The sequence below is a fragment of the Salvelinus namaycush genome, chromosome 26 (assembly GCF_016432855.1).
Source record: "Salvelinus namaycush isolate Seneca chromosome 26, SaNama_1.0, whole genome shotgun sequence".
Lineage (NCBI taxonomy): Eukaryota > Metazoa > Chordata > Actinopteri > Salmoniformes > Salmonidae > Salvelinus > Salvelinus namaycush.
The window spans coordinates 29,242,655-29,265,541 of record NC_052332.1 but is presented as its reverse complement, the minus strand read 5'-3'; the positions used below and the strand labels follow the sequence as shown (position 1 = coordinate 29,265,541).

General features: G+C 42.8%; 1 protein-coding gene across 2 annotated transcripts; it reads right to left on the bottom strand.

Moving 5' to 3' along the window:
- Positions 1 to 1,598: 1,598 nt before the first annotated feature.
- Positions 1,599 to 22,597, bottom strand: LOC120021364 (ribosomal protein S6 kinase alpha-4-like). Of its 2 annotated transcripts, XM_038965097.1 has the most exons (19): positions 22,292 to 22,597; positions 21,625 to 21,740; positions 20,957 to 21,028; positions 20,682 to 20,749; positions 20,426 to 20,576; positions 20,144 to 20,259; positions 19,867 to 19,974; positions 19,539 to 19,619; positions 19,302 to 19,405; positions 18,788 to 18,938; positions 18,511 to 18,672; positions 10,889 to 11,014; positions 9,782 to 9,915; positions 8,961 to 9,054; positions 5,964 to 6,134; positions 5,422 to 5,613; positions 5,158 to 5,326; positions 3,068 to 3,231; positions 1,599 to 2,360 (listed from the first exon to the last, which is right to left on the bottom strand). In XM_038965097.1, the coding sequence occupies exons 2-19, from the start codon at positions 21,716 to 21,718 to the stop codon at positions 2,136 to 2,138; spliced, it is 2,382 nt and encodes a 793-aa protein (XP_038821025.1). In that variant the 5' UTR covers positions 21,719 to 21,740; positions 22,292 to 22,597; the 3' UTR covers positions 1,599 to 2,135. The 2 variants fall into 2 exon arrangements, with proteins under 2 accessions (XP_038821025.1, XP_038821024.1); XM_038965096.1 differs by having other exon boundaries at positions 21,625 to 22,597.
- Positions 22,598 to 22,887: the final 290 nt, after the last annotated feature.

Sequence of the window (22,887 nt, the reverse complement as noted above, 5' to 3'; positions counted from 1 at the left end):
GTCACAACCGATACTGTACCTCATGTAACAAATATTTCCTGGATGCATAAAATTCAAGACAAAGTTGAATTAAAAATATACATCAATCATTATCTCCTAAGCAAAAAGACTCACGGCAAATTTATGTAAGAGACTAAGAACTGAAGAAAATGAATAAATATTGAGTAAAATCATTTATTTTTCTCCACATTTAAGTGTTCGACACAAAACAAAGCATTACAAGTTATTGTGACATAGTGTATCTCAATATCATGATATGCTTTGAAGAACATTTAATATCTTTTGCCAAAAAGGACAACAATACATGGAATGGGCAGTAGCTCATTAAAAATAGTATCTCAAATTCATAACATTAAAAAGACAACATACGACATCAACAGCCAAATGAAAATACAAACAATAGCATAGAACAAAAGCACAGTTCCCGACACAAAATAATGTTTATAAGAAATAACTAATAAAAATGATATTTACTACATTAACCTGCAATAATGGTTTATCTGGAGACTAAGGAAAAGAGCACATATAATACCCAGAACCAGTCACGCTGCGCACACGCAAACCAATCAACATGCATACAGTACATACACTCAAACCCACCAAAGGTAAATCAGTCTGAAAACCATTACCACAGCATCAGAAACACACATCACAACCCATAAAATGTAATAAATACTCAAATAAGCACTGTGTTTAAAGCTGAAATGTGTATCACTGATTAAATGACTACATTTGTGCAATATCCAGGTACAAATCTAATCAACAGTCAATATATTTGGGTAAAAAATTGATTGGTAAATGATCAGTGTAACTGACATTCAATGATAAAATACCGAAATGTCTTAAAAAAACACTAAATTCTTTCAATCAGGGTGACAATTCTTACTCACAGTACAAAATAATTAATATTTTGATTTGTCCCTTTGAGAAATATAGCGAAAAGTTGCTCTGCTCATAAGAACTCAACCCCATGAGCTGTAGGGCACTGTCATCTGTGTATGATAATATAATATAAAATCAGAATGTTTATCATAACCCAGTGTTTTATTTCCCCGTCTTATCTTATTTAGTCAGAATCATGATGGTTGTTAATTAATGAAGCACACATGTACACACACACAGGACAATGGATGCCGTTATTTGATTTGCAGTGAACCAGTTAAGTATACACAGCGAGACCAATGTCAATAGAACGCTGAAATCTCAAGCCAAAGGGAATGATACTAAGGTTCCTGTAAATTGGCAGTATGGGACATCTGGGTCACAAAGACTGCGTCCCATGGACTGGGATCATCACGCAGGGTCAAAGTTCACTTGAACAGCTGTCCGCAGTAATAATAATAGATTTTATTTTATATCGTACAGTAGCACCATTATTTCTCAATCTCAACCACACCATTAGATACAGTGAGAGACTTCCAACAGACTCCTAACCACTGCCTCGGTTTGTCATGCGATGAGTGCTGTGTATGTATCTACAAGTGCTCCGGTGTAGAGGTCATGACCTCCCTATGTATATATGGCTTGTGCTCATTATGGCTCCTCATTTCCCTTTACCTCTCCCTCCCGCCACCCTGCCTCCCTCCCTCCCTCCCTCCCTCTGGTACTGAGAACATGTTAACATCAGGATAACTGCATGCTCATCATCGTCACCCTGGCAAGGTCACTGAAACCTTCATTAGTATGACCTTAAAGCCAACAGTCTTCCATAACCTACCATACTGATATTTATCCTCTAGACCGGAGTTATGAAAACACTGATCTAAAGCTTATTTCCATTCAAGAAATTACATGTTAGTTAATTTCTTGAGAAAATTAAATGAGATGGTACAAGCTACTGCAGTTTACTGCAAATGGTATAAACACATATAGATAAAGTCATTGCATCATTACGATAACGCAAATAGCATCATCTTTCTAGAAAACAGGGAGGTGAATCCTTAAATATTTAACTAGTCTCTTAGTTGGTTCATAAAAAAGCTCTTAGACTTAGAATTTGGAGATTCTAGATGACTTTGGAATTCAAATCAAGTCATCTCTGGTCTTTCAGAGACAGTATCCCAATCTGTCATATCTGAATTAATGTGCTTCCTTCTCCTAACTTTATTCCTCCCACTCTTCCCCCTACTCCCCTTCTAGTGCTTTTCTAGCTTCGGGGACAGAGTTTGGTGTGGTGGCTGTGTTTTTGAGTTTGTTGCGGTGGCAGAGGCAGCTGAGGAAGAGGAGGAAGAGGATGAGCAAGAGGAGCTCCGTCGAGTCTCCACACCTGTACTTGTCATCTTGAGCTTGCGTCGCTTTGCAAGGGGGGCGTTGTCAACACTCTTCAGAAAGAAGCCCTCCCTCTTCCCCTTGTTGAACGCCTAATAGAGAGAGGATGTACATACAATAGTACATACAAAATTATAAACTGGGTGAATTGAGCTCCGAATGCTGATTGGCTGACAGCCGTGGTATATCAGACCGTTTACCACGGGTACAACAAAACATTTATTTTTACTGCTCTAATTACGTTGGTAACCAGTTTATAATAGCAATAAGGCACCTCTGGGGTTTGTGGTATATGGCCAATATACCACGGTTCAGGGCTGTGTCTAGGCACTCCGCCGTGCTGAAGAACAGCCCTTAGCAGTGGTATATTGGCCATATGCCACACTTCTGGCCTTACTGCTTAAATATAACCTACCTATTCTATTACAACGCACATACACCTCCATTATATTTCTCTATTGTGGTTATTTCTCTATTGTCATTATATTGCGCATACCCTTTATTATATTCCTATGGTGTTATTTTATATTGTGTTCTCTATTTGTTTTACTACTACATTTAACTTAACTTTTGATTGAATACTTTATAGATGTTGCACTGTTGGAGAGGAGAGCTGGCGAGTGAGTAAGCATTTAATTATAATGCGTACTATACGCTATACTCTGCATATGGCAAATAAACTTTGATTTGATTGGGAGATTCAAAAAATACAAAACATATATATAAATAAAAGAACACAAGGAATGTAATCTACTGGTTATAGAAAATGTATACTTTCTTCCCACTGGAATTCCATTACCTTGTAGGTGGCGTTGACATAAGAGCGGACGATGGGGCCGCTGGACTCTAGCACATCTGGGGTGCAGAGGGGGGTGGAGGATAGGATGGCCCCGCCCTGCAGCCAGCTGTTCTCTCTCAGAGCAGACAGCTTGAGACGCCTCTCTGGATCCACCGTCAGAAGCCCTGAACACAAACAGGAAGGAGTGAGGTTTAGAAGAGTTAGTGAGGGAAGGAGGGAGGTTTAGAAGAGTTAGTGAGGGAAGGAGTGAGGTTTAGAAGAGTTAGTGAGGGAAGGAGTGAGGTTTAGAAGAGTTAGTGAGGGAAGGAGTGAGGTTTAGAAGAGTTAGTGAGGGAAGGAGTGAGGTTTAGAAGAGTTAGTGAGGGAAGGAGGGAGGTTTAGAAGAGTTAGTGAGGGAAGGAGTGAGGTTTAGAAGAGTTAGTGAGGGAAGGAGGGAGGTTTAGAAGAGTTAGTGAGGGAAGGAGTGAGGTTTAGAAGAGTTAGTGAGGGAAGGAGTGAGGTTTAGAAGAGTTAGTGAGGGAAGGAGTGAGGTTTAGAAGAGTTAGTGAGGGAAGGAGTGAGGTTTAGAAGAGTTAGTGAGGGAAGGAGTGAGGTTTAGAAGAGTTAGTGAGGGAAGGAGTGAGGTTTAGAAGAGTTAGTGAGGGAAGGAGGGAGGTTTAGAAGAGTTAGTGAGGGAAGGAGGGAGGTTTAGAAGAGTTAGTGAGGGATGGAATGAGGTTTAGAAGAGTTAGTGAGGGAAGGAGGGAGGGAGGTTTAGAAGAGTTAGTGAGGGAAGGAGTGAGGTTTAGAAGAGTTAGTGAGGGAAGGAATGAGGTTTAGAAGAGTTAGTGAGGGAAGGAGGGAGGGAGGTTTAGAAGAGTTAGTGAGGGAAGGAGTGAGGTTTAGAAGAGTTAGTGAGGGAAGGAGTGAGGTTTAGAAGAGTTAGTGAGGGAAGGAGGGAGGTTTAGAAGAGTTAGTGAGGGAAGGAGGGAGGTTTAGAAGAGTTAGGGAGGGAAAGCAAAAATGAAAAATATGAAAGGTTGGGAAGGGAGGGGGGTTAGTTTAGAAGAGGGAGAGAGAGAGGAAAGGAAGGAGCAGGGAGGGGCAGGGACAGATAAAGACGGGGGAAATGTTTAAAAGATTGAGTGAATGGAGAAGGAATAATTGCATCGTGATTGATTGATGATTGTCGACTACAGGAAAAGGAGGACCGAGCACGCCCCCATTCTCATTGACGGGGCTGCAGCGGAGCAGGTTGGAGAGCTTCAAGTTCCTTGGTGTCTACATCACCAACAAACTAACATGGTCCAAACACACTAAGATAGTCGTGAAGAGTGCACGACAAAGCCTATTCTCCCTCAGGAGACTGAAAAGATTTAGCATGGGTCCTCAGATCCTCAAAAGGTTCTACAGCTGCACCATCAAGAGCATCCTGACTGGTTGCATCACTGCCTGGCATGGCAAATGCTTGGCCTCCGACCGCAAAGCACTACAGAGGGTAGTGCGTACGGCCCAGTACATCACTGGGGCCAAGCTTCCTGCCATCCAGGACCTCTATACCAGGCGGTGTCAGTGGAAAGCCCTAAAAATTGTCAAAGACTCCAGCTAGTCTGTTATCTCTGCTACCGCACAGCAAGCGGTACAGGAGCGCCAAGTCTAGGTCCAAAAGGCTTCTTAATAACAGCTTCTACCCCAAAGTCATAAGACTCCTGAACAGCTAATCAAAGGGCTACCCAGACCCCTCTTTTACGCTGCTGCTACTCTGTTTATTATCTTTGGATATTTACTTTAACTCTACCTACATGTACATATTACCTCAATTAACTCAACTAACCAGTGCCCCCGCACATTGACTCTGTACCGGTACTCCCTGTATATAGCCTTGCTATTTTACTGCTGCTGTTTAATTATTTGTTACTTTTTATTTTCTATTTTTTATTAAACACTTTTTTTTCTAAAAAAACTTCTCAAAGCATTGTTGGTTAAGGGCTTGTAAGTAAGCATTTCACTGTAAGGCTACACCTGTTGTATTCGGCACATGTGACAAATAAAATGTGATTTGGATCATGTCAATGAGTGAATAAGGATAATGTAAGGGATTCAGAACATACCTTTCACAAGCTCTTTAGCCTCCCCTGACACACCCTTCCAGGCTTCTCCAGCCAACGAGAAGTCTCCCTCTTTAATTTTATGCATGATGTCAACAGCATAAGATGAGGTCATCCCCGCTCGCTGCTGTTGCTTACTCTGGAAGGGCACCTGTCCTGACAGCATGGTGTACTGCCGGACGGACGGACACACACAGTCATTAATAACATAACGATAATTAGTTTTACTAATGACACATTACAGAGTCAGGTTAGGAGAGTAAGTACCAGGATGACCCCAAGGCTCCAGAGGTCGCAGGCCTGGTCGTAACCGGTGCTGTGGAAGAGCTCAGGAGCAGCATACTGCAGTGTGAAGCAGGGAGTCTGCAGGGGGGCGCTGCCCGCAGGGCACAGCCGGGCAAAACCAAAATCTATCACCTTCAGCACCGAGTCCTCCCCCTCGTCTGCAAACAGCACATTCTGAAAAAGAGAAAAGGAAAGAGAAAGAGAGCGAGCGAGAAGTGAGTGGGCCGTGCAAGAACAACACAGTCATCAGAAGGTTACAGTCACTGGCTGATGTAATGGAGCAACAAATGTCAATTTATTTTAGCCTGAACCAACAAAATAAAATCATAAACCTGATAGGCCATGCTTAGTGGTTTTTACAGCATTGCTAAAGACTTTGATCTCATCATACTCACTGGCTACAGGCTTTGGTTGGTACAGAGTACTATTGCAGCAAACTCAATGACTTCTTTCGGGCCATACATTTCTATAGAATATATTTAGACTCCCTCTCTCTCGCTGTCTGTGTCTGTCTGTTGGCCCACCTCTGGTTTGAGGTCTCTATGCACCACTCCAGCCTCGTGCATGAAGCCGACAGCTGACACCAGGCTCCTGAGCAGCTGACTGGCCTCTGATTCCCCAAACAGCTTCTTCTTCTTGATCCTCTCCAGCAGCTCCCCCCCACGCAGCAGCTCCATCACCAGGTATGTATGGAACTGAGAGAGAGGAGGGAGAGAGAAGGAGGGAGGATGGGGAAAGAGAGGGAGGTGGGGGGGAGATGGAAAAGAGGGGGTGGGGAGAGAGAAAATAATAAGGTTGTATGATGAGAAAATAGTTTCTTGCTGCATGATTGATTAAGTTCCCCAATAAATACCCCAAATGTCAAACATTATTGTGATTCAAGACCTGAAACCTTGTAAGTAAACACAGCCAAGGAGAAGAGAAAGAAAGTACCTGTAGTTGTTAGTGCTTGAAGGTGCGTGCCTGTAGTTGTTAGTGCTTGAAGGTGCGTGCCTGTAGTTGTTAGTGCTTGAAGGTGGGTGCCTGTAGTTGTTAGTGCTTGAAGGTGCGTGCCTGTAGTTGTTAGTGCTTGAAGGTGGGTGCCTGTAGTTGTTAGTGCTTGAAGGTGCGTGCCTGTAGTTGTTAGTGCTTGAAGGTGCGTGCCTGTAGTTGTTAGTGCTTGAAGGTGGGTGCCTGTAGTTGTTAGTGCTTGAAGGTGCGTGCCTGTAGTTGTTAGTGCTTGAAGGTGCGTGCCTGTAGTTGTTAGTGCTTGAAGGTGGGTGCCTGTAGTTGTTAGTGCTTGAAGGTGCGTGCCTGTAGTTATTAGTGCTTGAAGGTGCGTGCCTGTAGTTGTTAGTGCTTGAAGGTGCGTGCCTGTAGTTGTTAGTGCTTGAAGGTGGGTGCCTGTAGTTGTTAGTGCTTGAAGGTGCGTGCCTGTAGTTATTAGTGCTTGAAGGTGCGTGCCTGTAGTTGTTAGTGCTTGAAGGTGCGTGCCTGTAGTTGTTAGTGCTTGAAGGTGCGTGCCTGTAGTTGTTAGTGCTTGAAGGTGGGTGCCTGTAGTTATTAGTGCTTGAAGGTGCGTGCCTGTAGTTATTAGTGCTTGAAGGTGGGTGCCTGTAGTTGTTAGTGCTTGAAGGTGCGTGCCTGTAGTTATTAGTGCTTGAAGGTGCGTGCCTGTAGTTGTTAGTGCTTGAAGGTGCGTGCCTGTAGTTGTTAGTGCTTGAAGGTGGGTGCCTGTAGTTGTTAGTGCTTGAAGGTGCGTGCCTGTAGTTATTAGTGCTTGAAGGTGCGTGCCTGTAGTTGTTAGTGCTTGAAGGTGCGTGCCTGTAGTTGTTAGTGCTTGAAGGTGCGTGCCTGTAGTTGTTAGTGCTTGAAGGTGGGTGCCTGTAGTTGTTAGTGCTTGAAGGTGCGTGCCTGTAGTTGTTAGTGCTTGAAGGTGGGTGCCTGTAGTTGTTAGTGCTTGAAGGTGCGTGCCTGTAGTTGTTAGTGCTTGAAGGTGGGTGCCTGTAGTTAGTGCTTGAAGGTGCGTGCCTGTAGTTGTTAGTGCTTGAAGGTGGGTGCCTGTAGTTGTTAGTGCTTGAAGGTGCGTGCCTGTAGTTGTTAGTGCTTGAAGGTGGGTGCCTGTAGTTGTTAGTGCTTGAAGGTGGGTGCCTGTAGTTGTTAGTGCTTGAAGGTGCGTGCCTGTAGTTGTTAGTGCTTGAAGGTGCGTGCCTGTAGTTGTTAGTGCTTGAAGGTGGGTGCCTGTAGTTGTTAGTGCTTGAAGGTGGGTGCCTGTAGTTGTTAGTGCTTGAAGGTGGGTGCCTGTAGTTGTTAGTGCTTGAAGGTGGGTGCCTGTAGTTGTTAGTGCTTGAAGGTGGGTGCCTGTAGTTGTTAGTGCTTGAAGGTGGGTGCCTGTAGTTGTTAGTGCTTGAAGGTGCGTGCCTGTAGTTGTTAGTGCTTGAAGGTGCGTGCCTGTAGTTGTTAGTGCTTGAAGGTGCGTGCCTGTAGTTGTTAGTGCTTGAAGGTGGGTGCCTGTAGTTGTTAGTGCTTGAAGGTGCGTGCCTGTAGTTGTTAGTGCTTGAAGGTGGGTGCCTGTAGTTGTTAGTGCTTGAAGGTGGGTGCCTGTAGTTGTTAGTGCTTGAAGGTGGGTGCCTGTAGTTGTTAGTGCTTGAAGGTGGGTGCCTGTAGTTGTTAGTGCTTGAAGGTGGGTGCCTGTAGTTGTTAGTGCTTGAAGGTGCGTGCCTGTAGTTGTTAGTGCTTGAAGGTGGGTGCCTGTAGTTAGTGCTTGAAGGTGCGTGCCTGTAGTTGTTAGTGCTTGAAGGCGCGTGCCTGTAGTTAGTGCTTGAAGGTGCGTGCCTGTAGTTGTTAGTGCTTGAAGGTGGGTGCCTGTAGTTGTTAGTGCTTGAAGGTGCGTGCCTGTAGTTGTTAGTGCTTGAAGGTGGGTGCCTGTAGTTAGTGCTTGAAGGTGCGTGCCTGTAGTTGTTAGTGCTTGAAGGTGGGTGCCTGTAGTTGTTAGTGCTTGAAGGTGCGTGCCTGTAGTTGTTAGTGCTTGAAGGTGGGTGCCTGTAGTTAGTGCTTGAAGGTGCGTGCCTGTAGTTGTTAGTGCTTGAAGGTGCGTGCCTGTAGTTGTTAGTGCTTGAAGGTGGGTGCCTGTAGTTGTTAGTGCTTGAAGGTGCGTGCCTGTAGTTGTTAGTGCTTGAAGGTGGGTGCCTGTAGTTAGTGCTTGAAGGTGCGTGCCTGTAGTTGTTAGTGCTTGAAGGTGCGTGCCTGTAGTTGTTAGTGCTTGAAGGTGGGTGCCTGTAGTTATTAGTGCTTGAAGGTGCGTGCCTGTAGTTGTTAGTGCTTGAAGGTGCGTGCCTGTAGTTGTTAGTGCTTGAAGGTGGGTGCCTGTAGTTGTTAGTGCTTGAAGGTGCGTGCCTGTAGTTGTTAGTGCTTGAAGGTGGGTGCCTGTAGTTATTAGTGCTTGAAGGTGCGTGCCTGTAGTTGTTAGTGCTTGAAGGTGCGTGCCTGTAGTTGTTAGTGCTTGAAGGTGCGTGCATGTGCATAATATCATCCTTCTATACCTGATCAGTGTAGACCTCATGCAGTTTGACAATGTTGGGGTGAGCCTCACACTGCCTGAGGGCAGCAATCTCCCTCTGAGTGTTCACTTCCATTCTAACAAGCAGGAGAGAGAGAGAGGGTTCCAAGGCATTCACACATTAAAGATCAACAACACAAAGCACCTCAGTGCGCCAAACAGCCTATAAAACAGCTGTGGTCATTTTTTTGTTGTAATTTTATTAGGATCACCATTAGCTAACGCCGTAACGCTAGCTAATCTTCCTGGGGTCCAACACCAATTAACAAGACATTACAAACACAAATCAAGACTTCACAAATATTCAACAAGTAGACAATATAGACAATTAAAATACCTGACAGGAAACACATTTAACATTCAGTTGATGCTTTCTATTTCCTGTCCAGTCATATGGTCTATCACATTAGATGCGCTTTTATTTTTTTCTTGAAGGTGGATTTACTTTTTGCCTGAGAAATATGGATTGGTAAAGAGTTCCATTCAGCTATGGCTCTATATAAAACTGTAGATTTAAGATGATTTGTCCTTGGCTTGGGTTGTCTTAGCTTCCATGAATTTGCCTGTCTGGTTTGGTGGTTATGCGTGTTGCTAGTATGTACTAACTGGTCTGAAAAATACTGTGGTTGGTAATGCCAAGCGCCCTACCCCCTTAAAATAAAATAAATAAATAACAAAATGCCATGGAATAGGCATTAAAACACAGCAGCGTGAAGTGTGTAATTCATCATGCTGGTGTAACAATGACACATTGCATTAGCGAGTGACAGAGTCTCAGCCAGCGCCACACCCCGGCTGACTCACCTGCGGCTGATGATCTTAACGGCGTACTCATGGCCACTCTGGTGGTGTCGACACTTCCTGCACACAGAGAAGCTGCCCTCGCCCAGGGGCGCCCCCTGCAGGCACAGCTCATACAGCTGGAAGAACGTAGAGTCCTGCAGAGGACAAGAGAGGGAAGTCAAATACAACTGCACAGGAAACTGTAGAATGTGTCCAAATCTTTAAATTGTTAAATCTTTAAATTGCTGGCTGGACGGATATTTATTAAAGCAGCTCAGATTGAGCTCAGGCCAACCAGCAAGACCTGACATAATACATTCACCTAACAACATTCATACAGCCAGGTCAGGACTAGTTCGATACCTCTAACATAGCACTGGCTTTCCTACAGCCATGTGAGGACTAGTTCCATACCTCTAACATAGCACTGGCTTTCCTACAGCCATGTGAGGACTAGTTCCATACCTCTAACATAGCACTGGCTTTCCTACAGCCATGTGAGGACTAGTTCCATACCTCTAACATAGCACTGGCTTTCCTACAGCCATGTGAGGACTAGATCCATACCTCTAACATAGCACTGGCTTTCCTACAGCCATGTGAGGACTAGATCCATAGCTCTAACATAGCACTGGCTTTCCTACAGCCATGTGAGGACTAGATCCATAGCTCTAACATAGCACTGGCTTTCCTACAGCCATGTGAGGACTAGATCCATACCTCTAACATAGCACTGGCTTTCCTACAGCCATGTGAGGACTAGATCCATACCTCTAACATAGCACTGGCTTTCCTACAGCCATGTGAGGACTAGATCCATACCTATAACATAGCACTTGCTTTACTACAGCCATGTGAGGACTAGATCCATACCTCTAACATAGCACTGGCTTTCCTACAGCCATGTGAGGACTAGATCCATAGCTCTAACATAGCACTGGCTTTCCTACAGCCATGTGAGGACTAGATCCATAGCTCTAACATAGCACTGGCTTTCCTACAGCCATGTGAGGACTAGATCCATACCTCTAACATAGCACTGGCTTTCCTACAGCCATGTGAGGACTAGATCCATACCGCTAACATAGCACTGGCTTTCCGACAGCCATGTGAGGACTAGATCCATACCGCTAACATAGCACTGCGACGGACAGTGGATGAGCCCGGCCGCTCTGCTCCCATCTGGCCCTCCATGAAGTCCCCCATCACCACGTTCTTGTTGAACAGAATGGAGGGAGCAACGAAAGAGTAGCCCTGAAATGGAAGAGAAGAGTCTTTTTATTTTATTGAACACCCAAAACATACAATATACTTGCAGTGAAGCCGCTCAACAACTACGAGACCCCTCCCACAGTCACCCCCCCCAAGAAATGTTTTATTAAAAATTAAATTAATTCCATTCACCACCCCCAAGAACACCCCCTATGCACCAACCAAGAAAATTAGCTCATGAGAAAAAAGAAAGACAAAAGTAAACAGAAAACAGTGCAAAAAAAACAAAGAACATCAAGGACAACTAAAATCAAAACAGCAAGGCCAACTGTATATGTTTGAGAGCATGTCTGGCACTATTTACATATGTGTGTGTCCGTGTATGTGTGTATTTGAATGAGAGTGTGTGTATTTGCATGTGTACAAACATCAGCATCAGCCTCAGGCAAACCAGCATTAGCTGTAAAAACACTTCCCATCAGTGTCATTCAAACTTACGTTTTATTTTGACTTTATTTTTTATACTTTATTTTTGACCATCATTCTATCTCCTGCCCAGCAACTCCACTCCCACTTGTCTCCAATTCCATATCCCAACCCTCAGCTTCCCTCAGCCCATCCCACCTATCTCTGCTGGCCACCCTCTTTGGATTTCTACGCAACATATACAGTGGGGAGAACAAGTATTTGATACACTCCCGATTTTCCTACTTACAAAGCATGTAGAGGTCTGTAATTTTTATCATAGGTACACTTCAACTGTGAGAGACGGAATCTAAAATTCCGGAATCTACAAAATCCAGAAAATCACATTGTATGATTTTTAAGTAATTCATTTGCATTTTATTGCATGACATAAGTATTTGATCACCTACCAACCAGTAAGAATTCCGGCTCTCACAGACCTGTTAGTTTTTCTTTAAGAAGCCCTCCTGTTCTCCACTCATTACCTGTATTAACTGCACCTGTTTGAACTGGTTACCTGTATAAAAGACACCTGTCCACACACTCAATCAAACAGACTCCAACCTCTCCACAATGGCCAAGACCAGAGAGCTGTGTAAGGACATCAGGGATACAATTGTAGACCTGCACAAGGCTGGGATGGGCTACAGGACAATAGGCAAGCAGCTTGGTGAGAAGGCAACAACTGTTGGCGCAATTATTAGAAAATGGAAGAAGTTCAAGATGACAGTCAATCACCCTCGGTCTGGGGCTCCATGCAAGATCTCACCTCGTGGGGCATCAATGATCATGAGGAAGGTGAGGGATCAGCCCAGAACTACACGGCAGGACCTGGTCAATGACCTGAAGAGAGCTGGGACCACAGTCTCAAAGAAAACCATTAGTAACACACTACGCCGTCATGGATTAAAATCCTGCAGCGCACGCAAGGTCCCCCTGCTCAAGCCAGCGCATGTCCAGGCCCGTCTGAAGTTTGCCAATGACCATCTGGATGATCCAGAGGAGGAATGGGAGAAGGTCATGTGGTCTGATGAGACAAAAATAGAGCTTTTTGGTCTAAACTCCACTCTTCGTGTTTGGAGGAAGAAGAAGGATGAGTATAACCCCAAGAACACCATCCCAACCGTGAAACATGGAGGTGGAAACATAATTCTTTGGGGATGCTTTTCTGCAAAGGGGACAGGACGACTGCACCGTATTGAGGGGAGGATGGATGGGGCCATGTATCGCGAGATCTTGGCCAACAACCTCCTTCCCTCAGTAAGAGCATTGAAGATGGGTCGTGGCTGGGTCTTCCAGCAAGACAACGACCCGAAACACACAGCCAGGGCAACTAAGGAGTGGCTCCGTAAGAAGCATCTCAAGGTCCTGGAGTGGCCTAACCAGTCTCCAGACCTGAACCCAATAGAAAATCTTTGGAGGGAGCTGAAAGTCCTTATTGCACAGCGACAGCCCCGAAACCTGAAGGATCTGGAGAAGGTATGTATGGAGGAGTGGGCCAAAATCCCTGCTGCAGTGTGTGAAAACCTGGTCAAGAACTACAGGAAACGTATGATCTCTGTAATTGCAAACAAAGGTTTCTGTACCAAATATTAAGTTCTGCTTTTCTGATACTTAAATACTTATGTCATGCAATAAAATGCTAATTAATTACTTAAAAATCATACAATGTGATTTTCTGGATTTTTGTTTTAGATTCTGTCTCTCACAGTTGAAGTGTACCTATGATAAAAAATTACAGACCTCTACATGCTTTGTAAGTAGGAAAACCTGCAAAATCGGCAGTGTTTCAAATACTTGTTCTCCCCACTGTATATCTTTCAACTATGCTGTGATGTTTAATGTAGAATTTCAATCTATCTAATCGAATAGAATCCACAGATTGCGAGGTGAAGATAAATACTTTTACTAAGAGTATTAGTATATTAGTAATTGACTGACCCGGTCTCTCCAGATCTCCTAACAGTACTATTGCTAGGGTCAATTTTAGATCAATGCTACAGCATGCATTTTCAGCCATTCCTGAACCTGAGACCAGAAACAGGCTACCTGAGGGCAATACCAAAATAAATGGTCTATTGATTCTGTATCCTCACAACAAAATCTGCAGAGCTTGGATGATTTTATGCCCCAAATATTCAACATTTTGTTGGTGGCAAGAATTCTATATAATAATTTTAGCTGAAAAGCACAAAGTCCTAAATCTTGCGCCGTTTTATATATCAACTAATACTGGTTGATTGATTGTACCATGGAATCGGTACATCAAAAATCTCTTCCCAACTATTTTGCAATCTGTATGGCACAGTTGTCAACATACTGGTCCTCAAATGAAACTGGTATACTTTCCTATTTATGATAGTTTTATTCCTCCGCAAGTTTTGATCCTTTATAGTGGGCAGACAGACCAGTTCCCTACCTCCTCCTGCTGCCACCAGCCTCCTGCATTTTTGGGGTAATGCTGTAATCAATTGGTTATACTCTTGGATTGAGCAGACCTTCCCGTACAATTCTGATAACTCCATGAAAGACATAACTCTACCATTCCAATTTACAATATAATTTAAGAACAAAATACCCTTCCCATAAATAAGAGGTATTTTGTCAACCAGCACATTTGAGTTCAGCCATAATATTTGTAGTAATATTTGTTCTATCTTTTCAGGGGGAGGAAATTGAAATTGTAGCCAGCTCTGCAATGCTTGTTTAAGAGAGATACTTTGAAAAAAGTATCATTTTCAATTAATCGAAAATGAGACATAGCAATCTGCACAAAGGCCATTTTTAAACAATGGATGAGCTTTTCTTAGTAATCTACTTGAGAACTATTTAGGATTCAAGTAAAACTTTTGAATAAGTGAAGCTTTGAGAGAGAGGTTTAGTGCTTTTATATTTAATAATCTCAACCCACCCAATTCATATTCATTATATAGATAAGTACGCATTATTTTGTCTGGTTTAGCGTCCCAGATAAAGCAACATATTTTTTGCTTATATGATTTGAAAAACAAAGCATCAGGAGTAGGCAGCGCCATAAGTAAGTGAGTAAACTGAGATATGACTAAGGAGTTAAATCAGGGCAATTTTCCATAAACAGACAGGTATTTACCTCTTCATGGTTGCAGGATCTTGTCTACAAGTTTTCTATTGAAATTCATTGTGGAGAGCTTATTTATATATTTTGTGATATGACTACCAAGTATGGCTACTTCACCGGCAGCCCATTTTATAGGTAAACTGCTGGGTAATGTAAAAGTTGTGCTTTTTAAAGATCCAATACATAATATTGTACAGTTATCATAATTAGATTTTTAGTCCAGAGAGTCCATAAAAGTTATCTAGATCTTCAATGAGACATTGCAGGGATCTAGCTTGCAGACTTAATATAAAACTTGGGTCATCTGCATACATGGACACCTTTGTTATTAAGCCTTTGATTTCTAATCCTCTAATGTTGTTATTGGATCTGATTTTAATAGATAGCATTTCGATGGCCATAATGAATAGATATGGTGACAGCGGACACCCTTGTTAAACTCCACTTAGCAATTCAAAATCAAATCAAATTTTATTGGTCACATACACATGGTTAGCAGATGTTAATGCGAGTGTAGCAAAATGCTTGTGCTTCTAGTTCCGACCATCCAGTAATATCTAACAAGTAATCTAACAATAACTACCTTATACACACAAATGTAAAGGAGTGAATAAGAATATGTACATATAAATATATGGATGAGCGATGGCTGAACGGCATAGGTAGGATGCAGTAGATGGCATAGAGTGCAGTATATACATATGAGATGAAAGTGGCATTGTTTAAAGTGACTAGTGATACATTTATTACATCCAATTCAAAACTCTGAGAAGTAGGCGTTATTTACTATTTAACAGCTGGGGTTGCTATATATTACTTTTATCCATTTTATAAGAGAATCACCGAAATTGAAAAAAAGCCAGGCATTTATAAATAAAATCCAGTCTTACTTTATCAAATGCCTTTTCAAAATCCGCTATAAATACCAGGCCTGGCTTCTTAGATGTTTCATGATGTTATATTATTCATAGTCGTTGTCGTATATTATCTCCAATGTATCGTCCATGTAAAAAAACCTGTCTGATCAGGATGAACAATACCTGGTAAAACCCTTTTAATTCTGAGTGCTATGCATTTTGCTATTATTGTTGCATCACAACATTGAAGTGTAAGGGGCCTCCAGTTTTTTAAATAGATTGGATCTTTATATTTGCCATCTTGGTCTTGTTTTAATAATAGTGAAATCAGACCTTCCTGCTGATTATCTGACAGACTACCATTTCTATAGGAGTAGTTAAAACAATCTAACAATGGAGCTTTTAGTATATCAAAAAAGCCTTGATATACCTCTACCAGTATGCCATCAAGCCCTGGGGTTTTTCCAGACTGAAAGGTTTTAATAGGCTCAAAAAGTTATTCCTCTGTAATTTGGCCTTCGCACTGATCTTTCTGTACATTTGTTAATTTTCCATTTTTTGTATTATTTGGAAAGAATTCTTCAATCAGTGGGAGAGGATGAGATGGAAAAGAGAACAACTGCTTAAAATATTTAGCTTCCTCTTTGAAAATATCATTTGGAGAATGAGAATCATAGATGACTCCGTCTTCAGTAACGAGTTTCTGCTAATTATTTTTGTTAGTGTTCCTGTGTTGGAGGTTCAGGAAGTATTTTGTGCATTTTTCTCCATATTCCATCCAGTTTGTTATATTTTTTTAATAGATTACATTAGATTGTTCTTGAATAAGTTCTTCAAGTTATAATTTTTTCCCCTTTAATTTATTTTGTAACTCTGTAGCAGCCTTTCTTAAAGTATGGGTCGCGACCCTGCACTCTCTGTTCAGTGCACTCTCTGCTTAGCAGCGGTGTCTCTACTCTCTGTTCAGTGCGCTCTCTGCTTAGCAGCGGTGTCTCTACTCTCTGTTCAGTGCGCTCTCTGCTTAGCAGCGGTGTCTCTACTCTCTGTTCAGTGCGCTCTCTGCTTAGCAGCGGTGTCTCTACTCTCTGTTTATTGCGCTCTCTGCTTAGCAGCGGTGTCTCTACTCTCTGTTCAGTGCACTCTCTGCTTAGCAGCGGTGTCTCTACTCTCTGTTCAGTGCGCTCTCTGCTTAGCAGCGGTGTCTCTACTCTCTGTTTATTGCGCTCTCTGCTTAGCAGCGGTGTCTCTACTCTCTGTTCAGTGCGCTCTCTGCTTAGCAGCGGTGTCTCTACTCTCTGTTTATTGCGCTCTCTGCTTAGCAGCGGTGTCTCTACTCTCTGTTCAGTGTGCTCTCTGCTTAGCAGCGGTGTCTCTACTCTCTGTTTATTGCGCTCTCTGCTTAGCAGCGGTGTCTCTACTCTCTGTTTAGTGCACTCTCTGCTTAGCAGCGGTGTCTCTACTCTCTGTTTAGTGCACTCTCTGCTTAGCAGCGGTGTCTCTACTCTCTGTTCAGTGTGCTCTCTGCTTAGCAGCGGTGTCTCTACTCTCTGTTTATTGCGCTCTCTGCTTAGCAGCGGTGTCTCTACTCTCTGTTTAGTGCACTCTCTGCTTAGCAGCGGTGTCTCTACTCTCTGTTTAGTGCACTCTCTGCTTAGCAGCGGTGTCTCTACTCTCTGTTTATTGCGCTCTCTGCTTAGCAGCGGTGTCTCTACTCTCTGTTCAGTGTGCTCTCTGCTTAGCAGCGGTGTCTCTACTCTCTGTTTAGTGCACTCTCTGCTTAGCAGCGGTGTCTCTACTCTCTGTTTAGTGCACTCTCTGCTTAGCAGCGGTGTCTCTACTCTCTGTTCAGTGCGATCTCTGCTTAGCAGCGGTGTCTCTGTTGCTGTTAAAATACAAGCAATCATTTGTATTCTGAACTGGAATAAACCGATAGACGCAAGATGCTTTTTGAGGCTGAGAAACTGACTGAGAAAGCAGTAGATGTTCTGATCCAGTTTGGCACCACATACCTGTGCGAGTCAGGGTTCTCAACTGTCAAAAACTGAGCCCAGAATAGACCTGCTTGTTGAAAACTTCAACCAGTCACACAACTATCATTAGGACTGTGTGTGTGCGTCTGTTTTATGGTCTACATCTGCGTGATGTGATCAATCAGTTTATTCCAGTGAATTATTGTATTTTAACAGCAACAGGTCCAACCTAGACACATATGTAAGAGTGTTTTAATGGGGAAAAATAAACATTAATAGCTATTTTATATGGGTATTTCATTTAATTGTTCTTTGTCTATGTTGCATTTGTTAATGGTCATAGGGGCAATGAAAGTATCGATATTTACGTATAGTTGCATGTTTTTGTAAGCTTGGGTCCCAGGAAAACACAGAACTTCTCATTTGGGTCCCAGGCTGAAAAAGTTTAAGAACCCCTGCTCTGTAGTATCGTTTTTATTGCTATCTACCTGTACTATTAGTTCATGTATTTCCCTTGTTAGTCTTGTCTCTTTAGCCAGAAACTGCTTTTATTATTGATGAATATTGAATTGAATGACCTCCGATGGTACATTTAAAGGTATGCCAAACAATAAGTGCATTTGCTGTTCCTATATTATACTGGAACAATTCTGTTATAAATTATTCTGTCTTAGTTAAAAATAAGTTGTCCTCCAGTAAACTTAAAATGTCCAATATCCCCGTACACATGGAAATTCTATAAGAGTTATGTGAAGGCAATTAGATGATGATCCGATCGCATTCTGTCTCCTATTAAAACTTTTTTAACCTTTGATGCAAGAGACAACGAGACAAGAAAGTAGTCAAGACGACTAGCTTGATTAAGTCTCCTCCATGTATATCTCACTAGGTCAGGATTTTTTAGTCTCCAAATATCCACTATTTCGAATGTGTCCATAATATTTGTGATTTCCTTAAGGGCACGGTGATGATAGTTTGTAGAGTGATTTCCTTTACGGTCCATTGAGGTACTTAACACTATGTTATAGTCTCCTACCATAATGAGAAGAGTCTTCTTTGTGGAGGGACTATCAAAAGGTGTCTTTCTGTGACTGTGTAGGCACAGAGTATGTATTCTGCGTATTGCAGAGGGTAGGGTGTAAGGGGTACCTGGAACAGTCGATCAGTGCTTGGTGGGGTGCTGGCTGGAGAGTAGAGAGGATTCATGCCAGTGAACTCCTCAGCAAAGTTCCCTGTATCCAGCTCACTCCTGATCTCTGGTTTGAATGGGCTGACTACCTTCTTCTCAGCCAGGTCTGACCAACTGAGACCCTATGAATATAGAGCAATGGGAAGAGAATGGTGAGAGTGTGTGTGTGTGGCAGTTGGGAGATAGAGAGAGGGAGTGAGATGGGCCTAGAGACAGAGCAGGAGTGAAGACGAGCACCTTGAAGAAGGCATGAGTCTTGATGTCTTCGGCCCTTCGGGGCCCAGAGCCCAGTCTCTTGTGGGGGTCTTTGACCAACAGCTTCCTCAACAGGTCCTGAGCCACTGCGCCGATCATAGAGGGGAACGGCGGCTCACAATGTAAGATGCGCCTGAGAGAAGGGCATGAAGGGGGGAGGGACGAAAAAGAGAAAGAGGGAAGAACAATCACTGTATACACTGTGTAAACCCAGCCCTAATTATAAGCCAACCATTATGGCCATAAAGAACACGATTGCAAAGCAACACATTAACAGAATATCTAATTAAGCTGCAGGCTTTGTTACACAAAGGACGCAGCACAACTAATTTCTTTGTTATTGTATTCAGACAGCAAGCTAAAAGAGAGGGTGAAAGGAGCCACCTTTACAATAGATGTCATTATTTTGATAAGTTGCCGAGGGCCATAGACAATGATGAAAGAGTGGGACGGAACCAGTGTTTGTGAGGAGGGGTGTATGACACACAGCACTCACTTGGACACCTCACTCTGGGAGTTCCTCTCCCCCTCCAGGGTGAATGGTGACGCCCCCGTCAGTAACTCAAACATCAGGATCCCCAGACTCCACCAATCTACCGACTGGAGAAAGGAATGATGATAAAATAAACGAAAGATGACTCTTTGTGTTCTACAGTAATTGATGTGTAATAAAATGATGTAGCTCACAGCGCATGTCCAAAGTTCTCTCCCTGTGTGATGGGTTAACTCTTACCTTTCCATGACCAGACTTCCCCCTGATGATCTCTGGAGCCATGTACTCTATGGTGCCACAGAACGAATACGTCCTTTCCTTCTGTAGTAGGGAAAACAAACACACGTCTCAGTCTGTAGTAACCTAACGTAGCAGGTGTAAAAGAAAACGTCTGAGTTCCCACATGCAGTTTTCAGCGGAAAAGGAAGTTAGATTGAATTAGATGTATCCCTGAAAACCAGATAAGACTAGTCTGTAGTGACAAAAATATATGCATGGATACATACATGCACAGATTGCATCCACACAAATAGAAGCATCAATGAAAAAGGGTTCCTTTTTTACGTACCTCCTCCTCCAGGAACTCTTTGCTGAGCCCAAAATCTGTTAGCACTAAATGTCCCTCGCTGTCCAAGAGGATGTTCTCTAACTTGATGTCCCGGTACACGATGCCCAGCTGTACGAATCATACCGAACAGGAAGTTACATACACAGGATAACATACGATTAACAGAGAGAGGATAGAATCTAGCCTTCACGTAATTATGTAAGATTAACATGTAGGAAGTAAATAGAATGGAATATCTGCCAAGTAATGTAAAGGACAGAAATGCTCGATAACATACCTTGTGGAGGTGCTCCAGGGCCAGGATAATCTCCCCGATGTAAATCCGCACCTCTTCCTCAGAGAAGTGATCCCGCTGGTACAAGTGTGTGAACATCTCCCCTCCGCTCACATAGTCTATACACACGTGCACAGATACATATAACATTTGAATAGACAAACACAAACCACACACATACACAGGCATATAGACAGAAACATACACACAGAAAGATACACTTTCAGCACTTCAAGATCAAAGCCGGAGAGTTCCATGTATGGGTCTTTTTGACCCAGCACTCACCCAAGATGAGATGGAGCTTAGTCTGGGTCTGGAAGGCGTAGTGCAGTGTAACCAGGAACGGGGACTGGCGGATGTGCTCCAGCACCTGTCTCTCTGTACGCGTGTGCTCTGCAGTCTTTGCCTTCTGAACGATGGCTGCTTTCTTCAGCACCTGAGACATAATCATCAACAGTCAGTCAACCCGCCCATAAATTCTCCCTACATCAGACAATGTCAATGCTTGGGTTGTCTTTGGACCAATGTCACAGAGACTCACCTTCATGGCATACAGCTTCCCTTCATCATGACCACTGTTCTTTCTGACCAGAAAAACTTTCCCATAGGCTAGACAGAGACACACAGCACAGAATGGAAAACTCTGCATCACATTTGATTGTAGCCCCTACCACCCACCCAGGAGCCTCCACTACATTTGATACAGTTTATTCTAAAATGTTCTACAAAAAATAGACAGTAAAATTAAGTTTTCCAGGTCTCCAATAACACCATGACCCTATGCTATGAACCTCAGATCGGCAAAGTGAAACTCACCTCCTGTGCCCAAGACTTTGAGAAGCTCAAAGTTCTCCATGCCCACTCTCTCAGTATGGCCCGTGAGGTTTGCTGGCATGGGGGAGAGAGTACAGTATCGGTGCTTGCACACACACAACACACGCTCGTGCACACACACACTGAAAAAACACAGCTGAGCACAGTAAACTGTGAATATTTTGTGACACCACAACAAACATGATTGATGGTCTGCTTGCATTCATCCATTGCTGTGGTCCCAGGTGTCGGGTCATAGAACTAGAATGAATAGAACGGGCTTGGAACCTTTGACTGTTAAACTCATGGATACACTCACAATGGCTGCCTGGTATTGTGATGCAATAATTTCCATGGTAATGCATAATGTTCATTCAAATGAAGTTACCAGATGTGGCTCATGCAATGGAATGCATTTTTTGTAACGTCAGTAGAACTAAATCAAAAAATATTGATGGGTATACTTCCTGCTTTTACTTCCTGCTTTACTCCTATGGGTACACCCGCAATGTCCGCCAGTCCACCATCGACTTGAATTGGGGAAGCCTGTTCTATTCATTCACTGAAATACTGATGGGCAACATTTACCCAAAGTGTATAGCATATTCAAATCCTTTGACAGGTTCAAATAATACATTATGAAACAGTAGTTTACTTTGATGGTTAATTACCATTGGTGATCTCATGTTTGACAGTGCAGGCTTTCCTCCGGATCCCAGTATCGGAGTCCTCGCTACTACTACTATCCGAGCCGTCTCCAGACATTTCAAATGTTTATGTGGCTACTCTTCAAAATAAATAAACCGATTTAGCTTAAGTGTTTTGTATAATAACCTCAGACGCATCAGATTTTATGTAGTCAAAGAAAATAACAAATGTAGCCTTATGTAAGAATTCATTTGGGAGCCGTTGCATGCATTATAAACATAGTTTTGTTGCTTTATTTTCTAAACAATATCATTGCTAGACTTAATCCCCTAGACATCCCGCTGTTCCGCCTAATCTACTACTAAAACGAAAATACTAGCTAACACTGTTACTAACAATAAACCAGAATCGTACGTCTGTAGCGAGCAGATAACTGTGTCCACTAGGATGTTATTGCCTACTACAACAGACTAACGTTAACTGCTGCTGATCTCTCTAGCACTGAGTTACAATATAGCGCCGAACTGACCAGACAGCTTTAAACTGGCTACATAGTAGCGAGTGGCCTATCTCTTGCTAGCTAGCTACCTTTTGCAACAATATTTTTGACAAACTGAAATTAGTAACTAGCTAGCTACTCATTTGTAGCTACGCTAACCGGTTATAGACGATTACAGCTAGTTAACTAACCTTCAGTAATACGTCGAAACTATGTAAAACCTCGGCAACTTCACAACCAAACGGTTAACGTCGTTCGCTAACTAGAAAGCTAGCTGTCCCTGTCAGAGCTAGCTAACGTTAGCTAGCTTGCTGACTGTCGGTTAATTTTAATTTCATAGCAAGCGTACTGTTTATAGCTAGCATGTTGCGAATACCTATTTTATGCTATTTCGTCCGGGATAGGATGTGATATACCACTTTTGAAGTTATTTGACAACAATGATTGTAAAAGTAGATTAGCTAGATAGTTGATGTTGTGGCTGGAGTAGTCCATAGTACGGAAGCCGCAATGTCACAGTTTTAGGAACTTTTTGGAGAGAGACCTGTTGGTTAGACCGCTTAGAAGTGGGCTGCTACAGCCTACAGGTAATACTTTTAGCTCTACTAACTACTCGAAATTGTGCTGATAATAGCTTATTTGACTGTGGGGATGACAGTAATGGGGATGATGACGATGCTGATGATTATTGTTATGATATTGATTAATTATCAGCTATCATAATCTTCAGTAATATTATATAGTAGGCCAACACATAATTATTCCCAATTGTTTAATCTTATTCCAT